The 20,593-nt window shown below is 38.6% G+C and overlaps 1 protein-coding gene across 1 annotated transcript in view; it reads left to right on the top strand.

The window, feature by feature from the left end:
* Nucleotides 1-9,684, top strand: part of LOC121871822 (glycine-rich protein DOT1-like) — a 33,418-nt gene extending 23,734 nt beyond the window's left edge. Inside the window, exons 2-3 of the mRNA XM_042374335.1 lie at nucleotides 7,259-7,334; nucleotides 9,248-9,684. Of these exons, the coding sequence (XP_042230269.1) occupies nucleotides 7,259-7,334; nucleotides 9,248-9,669 (498 nt within the window). The 3' untranslated portion in view covers nucleotides 9,670-9,684. The remainder of the gene's footprint in view (nucleotides 1-7,258; nucleotides 7,335-9,247) is intronic.
* The last annotated feature ends 10,909 nt before the right edge of the window (nucleotides 9,685-20,593 follow it).

Here is a 20,593-nt window from a genome sequence, read left to right on the forward strand (position 1 = left end):
TGTTCTGCTGGCCTGAGATGAATGGGGGAGGTTGTTGGGTGTTACTGGGTTAGTACTGCAGGAACCAAATTTTACCAGGGAGTGCTGAACATTAATTCTGGTGCCCTAGATACTATGGTGCAATGTATAGTACTTTATACCCAATATTGGGGTGCTACAGCACCCTCTCTTCCCATGTACTGGGTGGAGTGAGCCAGCACACACCCAACCACAACAAAACAAACATCAGACTGACCAAGTATGAAGTGCAGTGTTACCCACGTTGCCAAACATGCCAAGATTTTCCCAGATAATTTTGTACAACTCCGTATTTTCAGAGTTATTTTATAATGAATTTGAAGACGACACACGTGCCGAATAATATGAAATTCCGAATTATCAAAAGTTTACTGTATACTTTTACGGTATATATTATATTATATTACAGTAATATCTCTGTTAGGTGGAATCCCTCTCCGATAGGAGGAATTGAAATTATCTGGGAAAATTGTTCCCAAAGCCAGAATTTTCTGGAAAATTCCGGCTTTAGGAACGATTTTCTGAAGGGCACGTTTTCCAGAAATTTTTCCGGTGCCCGGTAAATTTCGGGGATGGGGAGTTTTATTCTGGGTTTGAGAGATGAAAATCAAACACATTTTCTGGAAATTCTTGAGAAATTTTTTTTTTGGGTATGGATGGGGGATATTTTTCCGAATTCGAGAGATGGTGTAATTATGGGCAATTTCTGGAACTTCCAAGAACATATTTCTGTTACCCATGTAATTCCGGGGATGGGGGATTTTATTCCGGCTTTGAGGGAGTCGTCCCGTTACCCGGAAATTTCTCATTCCCGGTACAGCCCTGCACCAATTGTTCCGGTTAACGGAGATATCACATGTATTTATGTATTATATATATTATATTTAATATTTAGAAAGCTATGGCTACAGGGGGGAAACACAGAAGTTTTTTCCTAAAAATTCCCTGCTTAAATCGGGGTGCATCTAATATGCTGTTAAATACAGTATTTTTTATGCAATTAAAAATTGGTACCGGTATAGTGTTGTTGTCTGTGCATGACTAAACACAGATGAGCTGTTTTAATTTTTGTGGCGATTGTTATAATCTCTCGCTTTTTTGCACTTGCAAACAGTGTACCGTATTATGGTCTTGCACTTGACATTTTGATGTCCAACTGCTGATGGGCCTGTTTTTGTATGTACTTGATCCATTAAGAAGAGGTTGATTATTAAATTGATGGGCATTAGAGATCACCATTGCTAGATTTAGCAGTTTGATTTTTAAGTGTAATTCAAATGCATTGTCCAATTTAGGGTGGTCCAAAAAATTGAACCTTAGAAATATATTGCTCCACAAGCCTGCCCTTGTTCCATGTGGATAACTGATTCAACATGTAAAATTTTGGCTCGAGCAAACAACATTTAGGGGTTGCTTAAATTTTTGTTTTTTTTAATTTGTCTGCACCCTTTTCTGTGTTATCTGGGGAGAACAGTAAGAAAACAAGCTAAATTATGTAGACCATTAAATCCATAACTGAAAACTTCATAATAGACTTCATAATATTGTATAAAACAAACGAAAACTAAATTTTAATTCCATTTCTCCATATGAAGAACTGATTACACAAGTAAAATATTGGCCAAATTATTATTTTCAGATCACTTATTTATTTAGTAGTGACATCTATCTATATATAAAAAGCTAGATTCCGTGCATCCGTCCGTTACGTTGATGGTAGAATGTTGGACTGTACCTCCGAAATGAATAGTAATAAAACAAGACAAATGGTGTATTACTTATGATCCACAACTGGAAATATTATAACTGCAATCTCCTGTAATATTACAGAAAACAAAATTGTCATGTCATCTGAAAGCAACAAAATCAAAGCATGAGAATGATGAAATATGGTATAGACATCTAGCACAAAAATAGAGGCTCTGACATGCTAGGCAGTGTAAATCACATGACAATGGCTCAATGGTGGGAATTCAACTCGGGGACATAAAATTCAAACAATTTAAAGCGACCTCTAAATATTATCTACTTAAGTCCAAATTTGGCATTTATGTTCCCTGTGTCTAATGGAATGAGAGAAGCCATGTGAAACATGATTTCTGTAACTGAATTTTCACCCTATAGACATGGGCCACCCAATGTCCATGCACAGTTCAGTATTGATAAGTATGATGTTGGTCAGGTTTTTAGTTACTGTATTAGGTAAATGTCTATTGTCACACTAGATTTTGGTTTCCAGATATAATTAAAGTTTCTTTTTGTAGTACAGGTCAGGTACCTGTGAAGTTCTAACCATATTTTGCTCTTACAGTAGTCTGTTAATAAGTATCGTGTGTGAAAGAGTGTAGCCTCGGGTGTTCTAGTAATAAATTCCAGTCCAAAATATTTTGTCCTTTGTCCATTTTTTATAGCTAAGCTTTTGCTTCATATCTGCCTCCATGTTGCATATCAACATTTCTTATGCTGTTATTTTGGCCAATATTCCTGGGAAAGACTATTCTTGTACACCAACACATCAGAAGTACAGTCGCTCAAAAGAGTATCTGAAAAATGTCACAATGGTTGCCATGTAATATATATAAGACGTTTCCTGCCGTTTGTCATTCACGTGTTTCATATGAATATAATTAATATGGTTATATTAACAGGGAATGACAGTCTAAAAAAGACATTATCCATGTTAGACACATACAGTAAACAATATGTGTGTGGTAATGCTTTAATGTTCTTCTGCGCAACAACAACAACAACTAAATGCATATGTTGACTATCCATACGTAGCATTTGGTATTCATACATGTATTAGATATCAGGGCATGTTATAATTAATAGGTAAGGTAGACAGTAATGGCATCTCACGTTTATTGAATTAATATTTTGTGTAACCACCTCCTGCATCCTGAACACATTGTTTGGGTTCATAGCAACATGGCAACTCTACCCTGTTGTCGACACTAGTGTGTTTCACATGGGGCATCAAACCTTCTTTGTAGGTTGATTATACTGATTACATACAGGTATGACTATAATGCAATGTTTACTGTTTACATGTCGTAGGATACTTGTAATTATGAAGATAAACTACATTGGTTATAAGCAGTTGTGACATCTACTCATGCTTACCAACCTTACCGAGGCAACAATGGCCAGACAACGGGTTGTATTGATCGTTTTGACATCCATTGGACCCCACTTTTCAGATACTTTTTTGAGTGACTACAGTACAGTACTAGGGATCTATTCCCAATCATCAGTACAATGGACAAGCAGGAGTAGAATGTGGATGTTCTACAACTCTGGTTGATTCAACAGATTTTATAAATGAATTACTGCTTAACCACATTACTATCCAACTATACATGTACCCTACAGCAATTCAGACTAGTTGATACATGATAATCTAGGAATTAATCTTTTATTAGCTATCTAATGTATATATTGTGCAATATATATGTCCTCGTGTTTTAAACCTATCAGTGTAAGTAATGGTGGTGGTTGTTGCTTCCAATGGAATTAGAGATTTCTGCTTATCTTTTCCTTTTAGCAACATCAGTTAAAGTCATGATAGACGATCAACAAGATGATGTAAGTCAACTTCATGATTGTATTACAGTAAGTCCTCGCTTAACGTCATGGTTCTGTTCCTGAAAACCGCGACGTTAACAAAAACAACGTCAACGGAATCAATTTCCCCATAAGTAATGGATAAAATACGGGAGTTACGTTCCCCAGCCTCCCTTTGCCCCATAAGATTCATTACATATACAGAAATTCAATGGTATTTTTATGGAAAATATTTTTTTATTTTTTTTTACGGGGACCAGGGCACAGGTCACTGACCGACACTTTGGGGGATTTAATAATTATTCTTAGTAAATAAAATTTATAAAAAGAAAAGTAAAATAATAATAACAATAATATTAACACTAATAATAATAATAATAATAAAGAATTACATTAAAGAAATACAAAAATGAAAAACAAATCAATAGTGAAATGCTATATGTATGTTCTGTTGTCAACTAAGAGAAACAATTGAGACTGCAATTGTGTGCAAATGAGGCAGAAAGACAGATCAGCAACCTGGGTCTTGGTCACAATTTTTGTGATGTCATATAGCAGCAGGGTCTACCATTAGACAACATATTTATTCCAATATCTTCCCAGGCGATAGTACCTCCCTGTTTGGTAGTTGCCGACTACCTACAGGTATATATAAATAAACTAAATCATTCTGTATTGCACTTGCTGATGGGTGGAGGTGGTGAGTAGTGGAGCGGAGGAGGAGGGTGGCTCCTCCCGCTCTGACTGGTTTTCCTCCTCGCTTGCAGGCTGTTGTGAAGATGCTGCTTCTGCCTTACGGCGATAAAAAAAAAGAATCCAGAGTTGACTGCTTAGTGCTCCTCTTCTTTTTGTCCTTGTAGATCTCATTATAGCAACTAAGAGTTTCCTCCATGTTGCATATAATCTTTGAGCTATGTGCTCTGTTTAGGTCGTCATCAATGAAGATTTGCATTTCTTGCTGGATCATGTCAAACGCTTCTGCCATCTTCTTGGTAGTTAGCGTTCTTTGTGGTTCTTCTACATCATCATCTTCAGCGGCACTTGTTTTGTTAGCAGTAGCAGATCTTCATTAGTAAGCTTTTCCAACTCGGGAAAGCCTGCCTGTCTAATCAAGCTGAGGATATCCCTATTCACAGGTGGGACTAAGTCCGTGAATCACGAAAAAATGTTCATGACTCGGTCCATAACTTAAACCACACACCATTCAGGTAATTTTTTGAAACTTCTTCCCATGCCTTACCAATGTTGTCGATTGCATGAAGAATGTTGAAGCCCCTCCAATATTCTCGGATAGTAGGTTTATTTTCTACGTCAGTAGCCTTGAGCAGTTGGTCCATGGTATGCTGTAAATAAAAAGCCTTGAATGCGGTGATAACGCCTTGGTCCATAGGCTGCATCAGTGCTGTCTTGTTGGGAGACAGGAAGACAACTCGAACATTGTCATGTAAGTCGTCGAGGCTGGGAGGATGAGCTGGGGCCTTGTCAATGACAAGAAGAATTTTGAAGACCAGGTTCTCCTTGGCACAATACTCCTTCGGTGCAGGGACGGCGTATACGTTTAACCACTGGCTAAATATGGCGCTGGTTATCCATGCTGTCTTATTTGCCATGTAGATAACAGGAAGGTGAACCCTAGAGTAACCTTTCATGGCACGTGGGTTGGCAGCGCGAGAAATTAGCATCGGCTTCAGCTTGAAATCGCCAGCAGCGTTCGCGCCAAGCAGGAGCTTCAAGCGGTCTTTTGCCGCTTTAAAACCTGGTGCTCTTTTTTCTTCCTTGGCGATATAGGTTTTTTCGGGCATCCTCTTCCATAAGAGACCAGTCTCATCCACATTGAAGACTTGTTTCACCGAGTAGCCTCCTCGATAATGCTTTTGAACTCTGGCGGGAATATTTTGGCAGCAATCGCATCTGAACTAGCAGCTTCACCAGTCATCTTAATATTATGAAGTTACAACGGTGCTTAGAACATTGAAACCATCCTGGGCTGGCCGTAAAGGTCTCATCCTTCGATCCTTTTACCTCTGCTGCCTTTAAGTCGTCAAACAAGGATTTTGCTTTTTGCTGGATAACAATAAGGCTCACAGGGGCATTGCGTTGATTCTGATCTTCCATCCACATAGCGAGCATCCTTTTCAGCTTTTCAATCAGAACTTTGAGCACGACTTGTCTTTGTTGCACTCAGAGAAGTACCACTTCAGCACTAGCCTTAATCTTGTCCGTGTTGGTCCGGATAGTACGCACTGTTGTGGGGGTTAGACCTAGGGAAGCAGCAATGTCCACCGTATGTTGACCTTTCTCAAAACGGGTTAAAACCTCCATTTTCATAGCAAGACTAATGGTCTTGTGTTGCTTCTTCACAACACTAGCATCAGTAGCGCTTGATGGGCGCTTGGAAGCCATTTTGAATGGTTAAAGTACAGTATTAAGAGCAAAAACACTTAAACACGCACAAACGCTGTGGAAGCCTAACAAAGACTGGCGACGCTGTGTGACGCTTTGCGAGTGAGAGCGTAGCGTGCCTAGATGAGAGCATCGTAGCGCGCCAATATGAGAGGGGGTTATGCGCCGTACAAAGTAGTCCGTGACAGGGTTATCCGAAGCATGGGTATTTAAAGCGTAGTGATAATATAACGAAACAACGATATCGGGGGCAACGTTAAACGAGGACTTACTGTATTTATATTTACATGGTTGTTGCTTTCAGAAACGTGATGAAAGAGAAATGTAACATTTTATATATAGTAACTGGAAGGAGTTTGGAAGAGTAGTAATAGAAAGTTAGTAGTGAGTGTGATCAAATGTAATGATAAGTAGAAAAGGGAGATAGGGAGAAATAAATGGATGATGTGGAGTACATCAAGTGTCTTGGATTGATTGTTTCAGGAAATGGAATGACAAGTGATGAATTTAATAAAAGAGTAACTAGGGAAAGAAATTACAGTACTGTAATGAAGTTAAGAAATACTTGGAGAGGTACAGCAATGTCAGGCAAAGATAAAGCTGCATTGCAGAATTTGTTAATCCTCAGTATTATGTGGGTGTGAGGCATGGACTTGGGGTGTAAAAGAAAGCAGTATGTGGGGCTAAATAGGATACAAGAAAGAAAAATAAGTAATGTTGGGCAGAGAAGGTTTGCACACTGAGAGAATGGGAAGTACAGGAATGGTGTATAAATCAGAGATGCTTGACAGAAAAGACGTGGAGACCAAAAGGAAAATCGGAAGAGGTAGTGAAGTATGGACGAAGTAGTGAGGTAGATGGACATAAAGAAACAGTAGTGTGTATGATTGAGAGGACTGTGGTGACAAGTGATTTTTGGTGAAGGTCATCTAGTTTCAAGTGCATTTAGTCTTTGTTGAGGGGACATATCAGTGATGAGACTTGACAATGTCACGTGTCTGATCTCTTTCTCTGTGTCTTTCATTTGTTAAGAAAAAAACCTAATGAGTGAAGCAGGTTTCTGTGAAGGGAAATGTTAACTTGATTCTGTTCCTGTTGTGAAAGGGATTCCTTTAGCAGAACACCTTTTTTTAACATTAAGAATGAATAAAAGACAATAAATGATAGGAAAACCTGTACTGTATTTGTGCCTGTGTCTGACCACCTTACACGAAGTGGGAAAATCTTGAAAGAGTGAAAAAAGTTTTCCCATAATTATTGATGTTTTCTACAGATCGCTGCTAAGATCCAACCGTCCGGTCAAAAGCGTCCCTTGGAAGAGGCAGAAGGCGGCATGGATCGTTTACCAGGTAGGTTCTCTCCAAAAATGTAATATTAAGTGACTCACTTTTCGGATCTATGTCGGATCTTCTTCCTGTTAGTGCTGATAAATAGACCACTGGAGTTTGATTGATCAAGTTGTTGTGTATGTTGTCATGAGGTTTGTGTCCCTTGTAGAGTGTCTTCAGAACAGCTATTGCTCTGACCATCATTGTCAGCTTGGCTCTTCTGGTTGAGTTGTTTTATTGTTCTGCTGGTATTTTACTCTACATAAAGCTCATTTGTTAGTTGCAGTAAAAATTTGTTTGTTTAATATTACTTGGATTGGGCCAAGTGTATTTTATTTCTATCTTGAGTTCCTTTATGGACAAATTTAACCAGATGCTTAAATTTCAAATGTGGGGAAGTTTTTGCTCTCCCTCTCTCCAGCTGGAGGATAATGGTGAAGACTTTTGTACTGTATATTGGTCTTGGTCTCAGTCACCTAAATGTTAACAGCATCTGTCCTTGAGTTTGTTTGGAGGTCCTCACTGTACAGTCTCTTGTAGTACAGTATAGGTTGTGGAGGTAAAGTGAGTGGAACTTTTATAAATATATTTGTGTACTTCATTTATGGATACACAAGAATCTAGGTTATAAGGTTATCTAATTCAGCAACCTCAGAGCATGTTGCAATAATTAAAAATATTTGGTTCATATTTATGAAGAAAAAATATCTAAATGTCATCCAATTGCACTAGTACAGTACCCTTATTCCTGTTCTTAATAATGGCTCAAGGCCTGAAAGCATTAACTTATTCTGTAAGTGTGTAAAGAGGCAACTACAGGGATGTGGGTCAGAGACTGTCTCTCATGGAAAGATATCTTAGAGAACCTCAAACATAGGCTGTGTGGTACTGTACCACCAGCAAGTTATACTGTACAATTTTGTGAAAACAAGTGGAGTGTTAGGTGGAGGGTGTATGTTAAAAGTAAGTGAATGCAATTATTGGACAGGTTTAAGGAAGGTAATTAGATATATACAGTACTGTACTTGGACTAGGAGGCCAAAAAATCAATGAGAAGACTTAAATTGTTTAGATTGGAGTAAAGGTTTGAAAGATGTTTGAATTATGAGTGGAAGTTGGTGTAATAATTTAGGAAGAATGGCTGAGAAAATAGTAAAATAAATTTGTGATTGCATAAGAGAATTAGTAGTAAAAAAGAGAATGTTTAAATTTGTAGGAATCTCCATTTATCTCCAGTGGTGTCAACAAGTCGCTACAGCTAGCTTATTATGCCAGTCAAGTTTGTCTGGCTCTCTTGGTCACAAGGGCATCTATTGAAGTGTCACTTGCACGTTAAGTGGCCTAATAATTTAAGATGCCCAGAGAAAGAGCTAAACCAGAACAAAAATTCATGCAGTGAAGTATAATACAGATTCTAAGAGAGCTGCTTGTGTTTGCAATTATCATTCAAATTATGTTTGGTGAAAACTCCCCAAAATATCTTTCCAAATTTACCTTCAAAACCTGACGTAGTTTGATATTTTACAAAAATTATCCCCGGGTTGAAAATTGGGAGCTAATCCTATATCCATCTCCTCCCCTGTTTTGGCACTCACAAATCTGGGCAGAACCCTGTAAAACTAGATATTTGAGATTTAAACTGTTTGGCTGATAAATTCTTGGAGATTGTGATATTGATTTGTTAAATTGTATTTAGATATGATTTCGTAGGTTGAAATTCCTTGTTTAAATGATTGTTAACTATTATGAAAAAAAGAACTTGCAGCAGGTCACATAGTGGATCTTTTAAAAGTTCACAGTGAAATAATGAGTTTTCTTTACTGCATTTATTTTGTTCAAATTAGCAATGGTCTGCAAGTAGAACTTACCTGTATCAGGGTTTGGTGTTTTGAAAGTGCAGAACAATTTGATATTTATAAATATTTTGCCTGTAGGTCCTGATGCCAAGCGACCCCCAGGTGGTGGTGGTGGTGGCGGCGGCGGCAGCGGAGGCGGTGGTGGCGGAGGAGGAGGAAGTGGCAGTGGAGGCGGAAGTGGAAGCGGCAGCTCCAGTGGTGGTGGCGGAGGAGGTGGTGGTGGTGGAGGTGGGGACGGAGTCTTCATGGGAGGGCCATTGATGGGTGGTCCAGGTGGTCCACCTGGAGGTGGAGGCCCTCCAGGTGGTGGCGGTCCTCATCGTGGTCTTGGAGCAGTCGAGTCTGATGAGATCCAGGTTCCAGACAAGATGGTTGGCCTTAGTGAGTATAGTTGCCCGTGGGTTCCCAGCTCTTCATTGTACATTTTCTTTATATTGTATCCTCTAACACATATTGTAGAAGTCCTCTTCTTCTGTTATCCTGCCTCTTTATTTACCTAATGGCCATCCACTAGAGGTAGCCATGCAATGGGAAGAAATCCAATCCCTCTGTGGTGCTTGATAATTTTATCTAGGGCTATTTTGAATCCTAGTGCTGTTCTCAATTCTACAGCTTGTGCTGGTAGACTGCTTCATAGATCTATGTATACAATAGTATAGTCATAGATTTCTTTGTTTTCAAGCATGTATTTCCTGCTATCAGTCTCCATTCCCAGTCCTTCTGTATATAGTAGAGTACTTTTCTTTTTCCCCACAATCCCCTTCCATGTCCTTATCACTGACTCCTGCATTTGCTGTAAAAAACTCACTGATTTTATTTGAGGGCAAATGTTCAAATCTGTCACCAATTAATAAAGGACTAGAATGTGCATGAGGTTTTCAACCTATTAACTGTTTTTTGACTAATTGGAAGTGTGGTATATTGGTACATTACACTAATATTTTATCTTAAACTAAAGTAAGATCTCATATTTTGCGCGATTTCATTTCGCGTTTTTGAATTTCGCGAGCACTACCTAATGTAACCAAGTCTTATATTTGGCGTAAAATATCGTGAGTTTAGCGAGATCCAGCAAGCTGAATGCTGGCCACCCTCTTGAATGATGTCACAGCCCTCATACCAGCTACAGTCATTTCAGCTACAACGCGTGTTTAGTCAACGCGATTGATGAATAGGGGAACGCTGTTTGTAAAACGCTAACCTTTGCACACGAATGTTGGCTATAGCGCGATTCCATCCTCAATGTTTTGATTCCATCCGCAACGTTTTAAGCGTGGTGAGGGGTTATGCAATGTTTACAGTTTACGTTCGACATCACATGTTTAATTGATTCTTGTCTTTTGTTTGTGAAGTGTTTTTTGAGAGGTACTCTGTAAATTTATTTTATTTTTGCAAATTTAGCTGTTACCCATAAATACTGGATGAAAAGAAAAGTGAAAAGAATGTTTCGCAGTGAGGACTAATAATGGTTTACACTAGCGCTTTCTCTTTACATCATGTGATCAGTTGAATCGTGCGGTTTCTATCGATTGCTCCGTGATTTTTGCTGTTTTATCCAATTTTGTTGTGCTAGTGATGAATATGGAAAGACAAGGTAAGAAGAATGTTTCCAAGAAACATTCTGGTGATCAAATTGCCGGTGGTGAACGTAAAAGAGGTTTACAAGAACGAGTTGTATCCCACGCCATCCTAGTGACTGCCCGGGCTGCTATTGTGTGCTTTTTTGGGTGGTGCTACCACCTGTTGAGTCAAGATAATGGCCTCTGCCTCTACTGGGGTCCTACTGGTGCTGGTGGGACAGACCCACCTAAGTGGCCAACTAAGGAAAAGGAGAAGTGGGACTATCATAAGGGAGTTAAATTTGCCAAGTACTCAATGCAGGATAAGCAGCGTGTGATTAAGTTACTTGAGGAAGACTTAAAATCTAGTTTCTGGAAAGCACAATCAGGTCAATAAAGGCAGAATTTGGATCATTTGGAGGTTATAAATGGGAAAATCAGAGCTTGATGTAGAGTGGCCAGTCTATATTGTTATTTTTCCCATCAGTTTATGTACAGTATTTGCATTTGGCGAATTTGAATTCGGCGCATTTTTTCCAATATATTACTCGCGAAATACAAGATCTTAATGTATTTCATGTCAAAGCCTGATTTTTTAAACGAAATTCCTGGTGTGTGTTATTGTAACACCAGCATCAGGGTGTGTGTTATTTTAACACAAGCATCATGGTGTGTGTTATTTTAACACCAGCATCATGGTGTGTGTTATAACACCAGCATCATGGTGTGTTATACCACCAGCATCATGGTGTGTGTTATTGTAACACCAGCGTCATGGTGTGTTATAACACGAGCATCATGGTGTGTGTTATTATAACACCAGCATCATCATGTATTATACCACCAGCATCATGGTGTGTTATACCACCAGCATCTTGGTGTGTGTTATAACACCAGCATCATGGTGTGTTATACCACCAGCATCATGGTGTGTGTTATTGTAACACCAGCGTCATGGTGTGTTATAACACGAGCATCATGGTGTGTGTTATTATAACACCAGCATCATCATGTATTATACCACCAGCATCATGGTGTGTTATAACACCAGCATCATGGTGTGTTATTATTACACCAGCATCATGGTGTGTTATTATTACACCAGCATCATGGTGTGTGTTATTATAACACTAGCATCATGGTGTGTGTTATTGTAACACCAGCATCATGGTGTGTTATTACACCAGCATCATGGTGTGTGTTATTATAACACCAGCATCATGATGTATTATAACACCAGCATCATGGTGTATTATACCACCAGCATCATGGTGTGTTATACCACCAGCATCATGGTGTGTTATAACACGAGCATCATGGTGCATGTTATTATATCACCTGCATCATGTTGTGTTATAACACCAGCATCATGGTGTGTTATTACACCAGCATCATGATGTATTATACCACCAGCATCATGGTGTATTATACCACCAGCATCATGGTGTATTATACCACCAGCATCATGGTGCATGTTAATATTTCACCAGCATCATGGTGTGTTATTATAACACTAGCATCATGGTGTGTTATTATAACACCAGCATCATGCTGTGTTATTATAACACCAGCATCATGGTGTGTGTTATTGTAGCACCAGCATTGTGGTGTGTGTTATTGTAACACCAGCATCATGGTGTGTTATTATACCACAAAGCATCCTGGTGTGTTATTATACCACAAAGCATCCTGGTGTGTTATTTTAACACCAGCATCATGGTGTGTGTTATAATACCAGCATCATGCTGTGTTATTACACCAGCATCATGGTGTGTTTTATTATAACACCAGCATCATGATGTATTATACCACCAGCACCATGGTGTATTATACCACCAGCACCATGGTGTATTATACCACCAGCATCATGGTGTCTTATAACACCAGCACCTTGGTGTGTTATTACACCAGCATCATGCTGTATTATACCACCAGCATCATGGTGTATTATACCACCAGCATCATGGTGTTTTATAACACCAGCATCATGGTGCATGTTATTATATCACCAGCATCATGGTGTGTTATTATAACACCAGCATCATGGTGTGTGTTACTGTAACACCAGCATCATGGTGTGTGTTATTGTAACACCAGCATCATGGTGTGTGTTTTTGTAACACCAGCATCATGGTGCATGTTATACCACCAGCATCATGGTGCATGTTATTATAACACCAGCATCATGGTGCATGTTATTATAACACCAGCATCATGGTGCATGTTATTATAACACCAGCATCATGGTGCATGTTATTGTAACACCAGTATCATTGTGTGTGTTATTGTAACCCCAGCATTGTGGTGTGTTATTGTAACCCCAGCATTGTGGTGTGTTATTGTAACCCCAGATTGTGGTGTGTTATTGTAACGCCAGCATTGTGGTGTGTTGTTATAACACTAGCATCATGGTGTGTTAATGCAACACCAGCATCGTGGTATGTGTTATTGCAACACCAACATCGTGGAGTGTTATTGTAACACGAGCATCATGGCGTGTTATTGTAACACCAGCATTGTGGTGCGTTATTATAACACCAGCATTGTGGTTTGTGATGTTTTTGTAACACTGTTTTAGCTGTGGTATGATATCGAACTTTCTCACTTGTTATCACTTGCTTGAATGAGTGTAGGGTTAGTCGCTGGTACCTTTGATGCAGCTGAGTGAGATAACAGGTAATCTCATGGCATGTAACCTTTGATACAGCCGTAGATTGGTTGATAGTTGAAATCGTCATAGCTGGCCTGGGTTGTAATTATCTTAGCTTGTAAGTTAAACAAGACACAGGAACTGTTCTCTTCACTCGTTGTTCCTTGGTTTAATGTAAACACACGTGGTAATTTTCTAGTTATATTGGGTAGTCATGTCTGTACACTTATTTGGTATTGACAGACTAATGAGCATTAGCTGTTAGCTTGTAATTAGCTGATATTAATTAGAGAGTGGTACAGCCTGGAGAGCTGGTCTCACGACACGACTTTAGGGTATTATGTCGGGCTGTGAACTGGGGGAACTGGGCTGTACTATCTTGAGTCTGGTGCCTGGTGGTTGGAGAATGACCCACACTTCAACAGGGACATTATCTAAACAGCCTACCAACACAGAGGGTTGAGTCTGTAGATTTATGGGCTGTACACCAGAGAAGGTGTTAAACAACAAATGTTTATGGGCAGTCCACCCTCATAGGTGTGACAGAAGAAATGCAGTGTTATGGTAATGTGGTGTTATTGTAACACCAGCATTGTGGTGTTTTATTATAACACCAGCATCATGGTATGATGTTATAACACTAGCATCATGGTATGTTTTCATAACACCATCATCATGGTGTTTTATTATAACACCAGCATCATGGTGTGCTTTATTATAATACCAGCATCATGGTGTGTTATTTTAACACCAGCATCATGGTGTGTGTTATTATAACACCAGCATCATGGTGTGTGTTATTATAACACCAGCATCATGGTGTGTGTTATTATAACACCAGCATCATGATGTGTGTTATTATAACACCAGCATCATGATGTGTATTATTATAACACCAGTATCATGTGTGTTATAACACCAGCATCATGAAGTGTGTTATTATAACACCAGTATCATGATGTGTGTTATTATAACACCAGCATCATGATGTGTTATTATAACACCATCATCATGATGTGTGTTATTATAACACCAGCATCACGATGTGAGTTATTATAACACCAGCATCATGGTGTGTTACTATAACAGCCAGCATCATGGTGTTATTATAACACCAGCATCATGGTGTGTTATTATAACACCAGCATCATGATGTGTTATAACACCAGTATCATGGTGTGTGTTATTATAACACCAGCATCATGATGTGTGTTATTATAACACCAGCATCATGGTGTGTTATTATAACACCAGCATCATGATGTGTTATTATAACACCTGCATCATGGTGTGTTTTTATAACACCAGCATCATGGTGTGTTATTTTAACACCAGCATCATGATGTGTGTTATTATAACACCAGCATCATGATGTGTATTATTATAACACCAGTATCATGTGTTATTATAACACCAGCATCATGATGTGTGTTATTATAACACCAGCATCATGGTGTGCCATTATAACACCAGCATCATGGTGTGTTATAACACCAGTATCATGGTGTGTGTTATTATAACACCAGCATCATCATGTGTGTTATTATAACACCAGTATCATGTGTTATTATAACACCAGCATCATGGTGTGCCATTATAACACCAGCATCATGGTGTGTTATAACACCAGTATCATGGTGTGTGTTATTATAACACCAGCATCATCATGTGTGTTATTATAACACCAGCATCATGGTGTGTTATTATAACACCAGCATCATGGTGTGTTATTATTACACCAGCATCATGGTGTGTTATTACACCAGCATCGTGGTGTTATTATAACACCAGCATCATGGTGTGTGTTATTGTAACACCAGCATCATGGTGTGTTATTATACGACCAGCATCATGGTGTGTGTTATTATAACACCAGCATCATGATGTGTTATTATAACACCAGCATCATGGTGTGTTATAACATTAGCATCATGGTGTTATAACACCAGCATCATGGTGTTATTATTATTTCACCAGCATTATGGTGTGTTATTATAACACCAGCATCATGATGTGTGGTATTATAACACCAGCATCATGATGTGTGGTATTATAACACCAGCATCATGCTGTGTGTTATTATAACACCACCATCATGGTGTGTGTTATTGTAACACCTGCATCTTGGTGTTATTATAACACCAGCATCATGATGTGTGTTATTATAACACCAGCATCATGATGTGTGTTATTATAACACCAGCATCATGATGTGTGTTATTATAACACCAGCATCATGATGTGTGTTATTATAACACCAACATCATGATGTGTGTTATTATAACACCAGCATCATGATGTGTTATTATAACACCAGCATCATGATGTGTGTTATTATAACACCAGCATCATGATGTGTGTTATTATAACACCAGCATCATGATGTGTGTTATTATAACACCAGCATCATGATGCGTGTTATTATAACACCAGCATCATGATGTGTGTTATTATAACACCAGCATCATGATGTGTGTTATTATAACACCAGCATCATGATGTGTGTTATTATAACACCAGCATCATGATGTGTGTTATTATAACACCAGCATCATGATGTGTGTTCTTATAATACCAGCATCATGGTGTATTATACCACCAGCATCATGGTGTGTTATAACACCAGCATCATGGTGCATGTTATTATATCACCAGCATCATGGTGTTATTATAACACCAGCATCATGAAGTGTGTTATTATAACACCAGCATCATGGTGTGTGTTATAACACCAGCATCATGGTGTGTTATTATAACACCAGTATCATGGTGTGTGTTATTGTAGCACCAGCATTGTGGTGTGTGTTATTGTAACACCAGCATCATGGTGTGTGTTATTGTAACACCAGCATCATGGTGTGTGTTATTATAACACCAGCATCATGGTGTGTTATTATACCACAAAGCATCCTGGTGTGTTATTTTAACACCAGCATCATGGTGTGTGTTATTATAATACCAGCATCATGCTGTGTTATTACACCAGCATCATGGTGTGTTTTATTATAACACCAGCATCATGATGTATTATACCACCAGCACCATGGTGTATTATACCACCAGCACCATGGTGTGTTATTATAACACCAGCATCATGATGTGTTATAACACCAGTATCATGGTGTGTGTTATTATAACACCAGCATCATGATGTGTGTTATTATAACACCAGTATCATGGTGTATTATACCACCAGCATCATGGTGTTTTATAACACCAGCATCATGGTGCATGTTATTATATCACCAGCATCATGGTGTGTTATTATAACACCAGCATCATGGTGTGTTTTCATACCACCAGCATCATGGTGTGTTACTGTAACACCAGCATCATGGTGTGTTATTATACTACCAGCATCATGGTGTGTTATTGTAACACCAGCATCATGGTGTGTGTTTATGTAACACCAGCATCATGGTGCATGTTATACCACCAGCATCATGGTGCATGTTATTATAACACCAGCATCATGGTGCATGTTATTATAACACCAGCATCATGGTGCATGTTATTGTAACCCCAGCATTGTGGTGTGTTACTGTAACCCCAGCATTGTGGTGTGTTATTGTAACACCAGCATTGTGGTGTGTTGTTATAACACTAGCATCATGGTGTGTTAATGCAACACCAACATCGTGGAGTGTTATTGTAACACGAGCATCATGGCGTGTTATTGTAACACCAGCATTGTGGTGTGTTATTGTAACCCCAGCATTGTGGTGTGTTATTGTAACCCCAGCATTGTGGTGTGTTATTGTAACACCAGCATTGTGGTGTGTTGTTATAACACTAGCATCATGGTGTGTTAATGCAACACCAACATCGTGGAGTGTTATTGTAACACCAGCATTGTGGTGCGTTATTATAACACCAGCATTGTGGTTTGTGATGTTTTTGTAACACTGTTTTAGCTGTGGTATGATATCGAACTTTCTCACTTGTTATCACTTGCTTGAATGAGTGTAGGGTTAGTCGCTGGTACCTTTGATGCAGCTGAGTGAGATAACAGGTAATCTCATGGCATGTAACCTTTGATACAGCCGTAGATTGGTTGATAGTTGAAATCGTCATAGCTGTCCTGGGTTGTAATTATCTTAGCTTGTAAGTTAAACAAGACACAGGAACTGTTCTCTTCACTCGTTGTTCCTTGGTTTAATGTAAACACACGTGGTAATTTTCTAGTTATATTGGGTAGTCATGTCTGTACACTTATTTGGTATTGACAGACTAATGAGCATTAGCTGTTAGCTTGTAATTAGCTGATATTAATTAGAGAGTGGTACAGCCTGGAGAGCTGGTCTCACGACACGACTTTAGGGTACGACTTTAGGGTATTATGTCGGGCTGTGAACTGGGGGAACTGGGCTGTACTATCTTGAGTCTGGTGCCTGGTGGTTGGAGAATGACCCACACTTCAACAGGGACATTATCTAAACAGCCTACCAACACAGAGGGTTGAGTCTGTAGATTTATGGGCTGTACACCAGAGAAGGTGTTAAACAACAAATGTTTATGGGCAGTCCACCCTCATAGGTGTGACAGAAGAAATGCAGTGTTATGGTAATGTGGTGTTATTGTAACACCAGCATTGTGGTGTTTTATTATAACACCAGCATCATGGTATGATGTTATAACACTAGCATCATGGTATGTTTTCATAACACCATCATCATGGTGTTTTATTATAACACCAGCATCATGGTATGATGTTATAACACCAGCATCATGGTGTGCTTTATTATAATACCAGCATCATGGTGTGTTATTATAACACCAGCATCATGGTGTGTTATAACACCAGCATCATGTGTGTTATTATAACACCAGCATCATGTGTGTTATTATAACACTAGCATCATGGTGTGTTATTTTAACACCAGCATCATGATGTGTGTTATTATAACACCAGCATCATGATGTGTTATTATAACACCAGCATCATGATGTGTATTATTATAACACCAGTATCATGTGTGTTATAACACCAGCATCATGAAGTGTGTTATTATAACACCAGCATCATGAAGTGTGTTATTATAACACCAGCATCATGAAGTGTGTTATTATAACACCAGCATCATGAAGTGTGTTATTATAACACCAGCATCATGATGTGTGTTATTATAACACCAGCATCATGATGTGTTATTATAACACCATCATCATGATGTGTTATTATAACACCAGCATCATGATGTGAGTTATTATAACACCAGCATCATGGTGTGTTACTATAACACCAGCATCATGGTGTTATTATAACACCAGCATCATGGTGTGTTATTATAACACCAGCATCATGGTGTGTTATTATAACACCAGCATCATGGTGTGTTATTATAACACTAGCATCATGTGTATTATTCTATCACCAGCATCATGGTGTGTTATTTTAACACCAGCATCATGGTGTGTGTTATTATAACACCAGCATCATGATGTGTATTATTATAACACCAGCATCATGATGTGTGTTATTATAACACCAGCATCATGATGTGTTATTATAACACTATCATCATGATGTGTGTTATTATAACACCAGCATCATGATGTGAGTTATTATAACACCTGCATCATGGTGTGTTATTATAACACCAGTATCATGTGTGTTATAACACCAGCATCATGAAGTGTGTTATTTTAACACCAGCATCATGATGTGTGTTATTATAACACCAGCATCATGATGTGTTATTATAACACTATCATCATGATGTGTGTTATTATAACACCAGCATCATGATGTGAGTTATTATAACACCTGCATTATGGTGTGTTATTATAACACCAGCATCATGGTGTGTTATTATAACACCAGCATCATGGTGTGTTATAACACCAGTATCATGGTGTGTGTTATTATAACACCAGCATCATGGTGTGTTATTATAACACCAGCATCATGGTGTGTTATTATTACACCAGCATCTGGTGTGTGTTATTGTAACACCAGCATCATGGTGTGTGTTATTGTAACACCAGCATCATGGTGTGTTATTATAACACCAGCATCATGGTGTTATTATAACACCAGCATCATGGTGTGTTATTGCAACACCAGCATCATGTGTGTGTTATTGTAACACCAGCATCATGGTGTGTTATTGTAACACCAGCATGTGTTTATTATAACACCAGCATCATGATGTGTTATTATAACACCAGCATCATGGTGTGTTATAACATTAGCATCTGATTGTTATAACACCAGCATCATGGTGTTATTATTATACAGCATCATTATGGTGTGTTATAACACCAGCATCATGATGTGTGTTATTGTAACACCAGCATCATGTTGTTATTGTAACACCAGCATCATGATGTGTTAATTAGCATCATGTGTGTTATTGTAACACCAGCATCATGTGTGTGTTATTGTAACACCAGCATGAGTGCTGTGTACTCTATAGCATCATGATGTGTGTTATTGTAACACCAGCATCATGATGTGGTGTTATAACACCAGCATCATGATGTGTGTTATTATAACACCACCATCATGATGTGTGTTAACACCGGCATCATGATGTTATTTAACATGTTGTTATTGTAACACCGCATCATGATGTGTGTTATTACACGGCATCATGATGGTTATTGCAGCATCATGATGTGTGTTATTGTAACACCGGCATCATGTGTGTTATTGTACATCAGGTGTGGTATGGTGTTATAACACTGCATCATGATGTGTTATAACACCGCATCATGATGTGTGTTATTGTAACACCAGCATCATGGTGTTATTGTAACACTATCATGTGTGTTATTGTAACACCGGCATCATGGTGTGTTATTGTAACACCAGCATCATGGTGTGTTATTGTAACACCGGCATCATGATGTGTTATTGAACACCGGCATCATGATGTGTTATTGTAACACCAGCATCATGATGTGTTATTGTAACACCGGCATCATGATGTGTGTTATTGTAACTCGGCATCATGATGTGTTATTGTTGTACCAGCATCATGATGTGTGTTATTGTAACACCGGCATCATGATGTTATTATCTGCAACATCATGATGTGTGTTATTATAACACCGGCATCATGATGTGTATTATAACCTGCATCATGATGTGTTATTATAACACCGGCATCATGATGTGTGTTATTGTAACACCAGCATCATGATGTGTGTTATTATAACACCAGCATCATGGTGTGTTATTGTAACACCAGCATCATGATGTGTGTTATT

This window comes from Homarus americanus, unplaced genomic scaffold, assembly GCF_018991925.1.
Source record: "Homarus americanus isolate GMGI-L3 unplaced genomic scaffold, GMGI_Hamer_2.0 scaffold46714, whole genome shotgun sequence".
Taxonomy (NCBI): Eukaryota; Metazoa; Arthropoda; class Malacostraca; order Decapoda; family Nephropidae; genus Homarus; species Homarus americanus.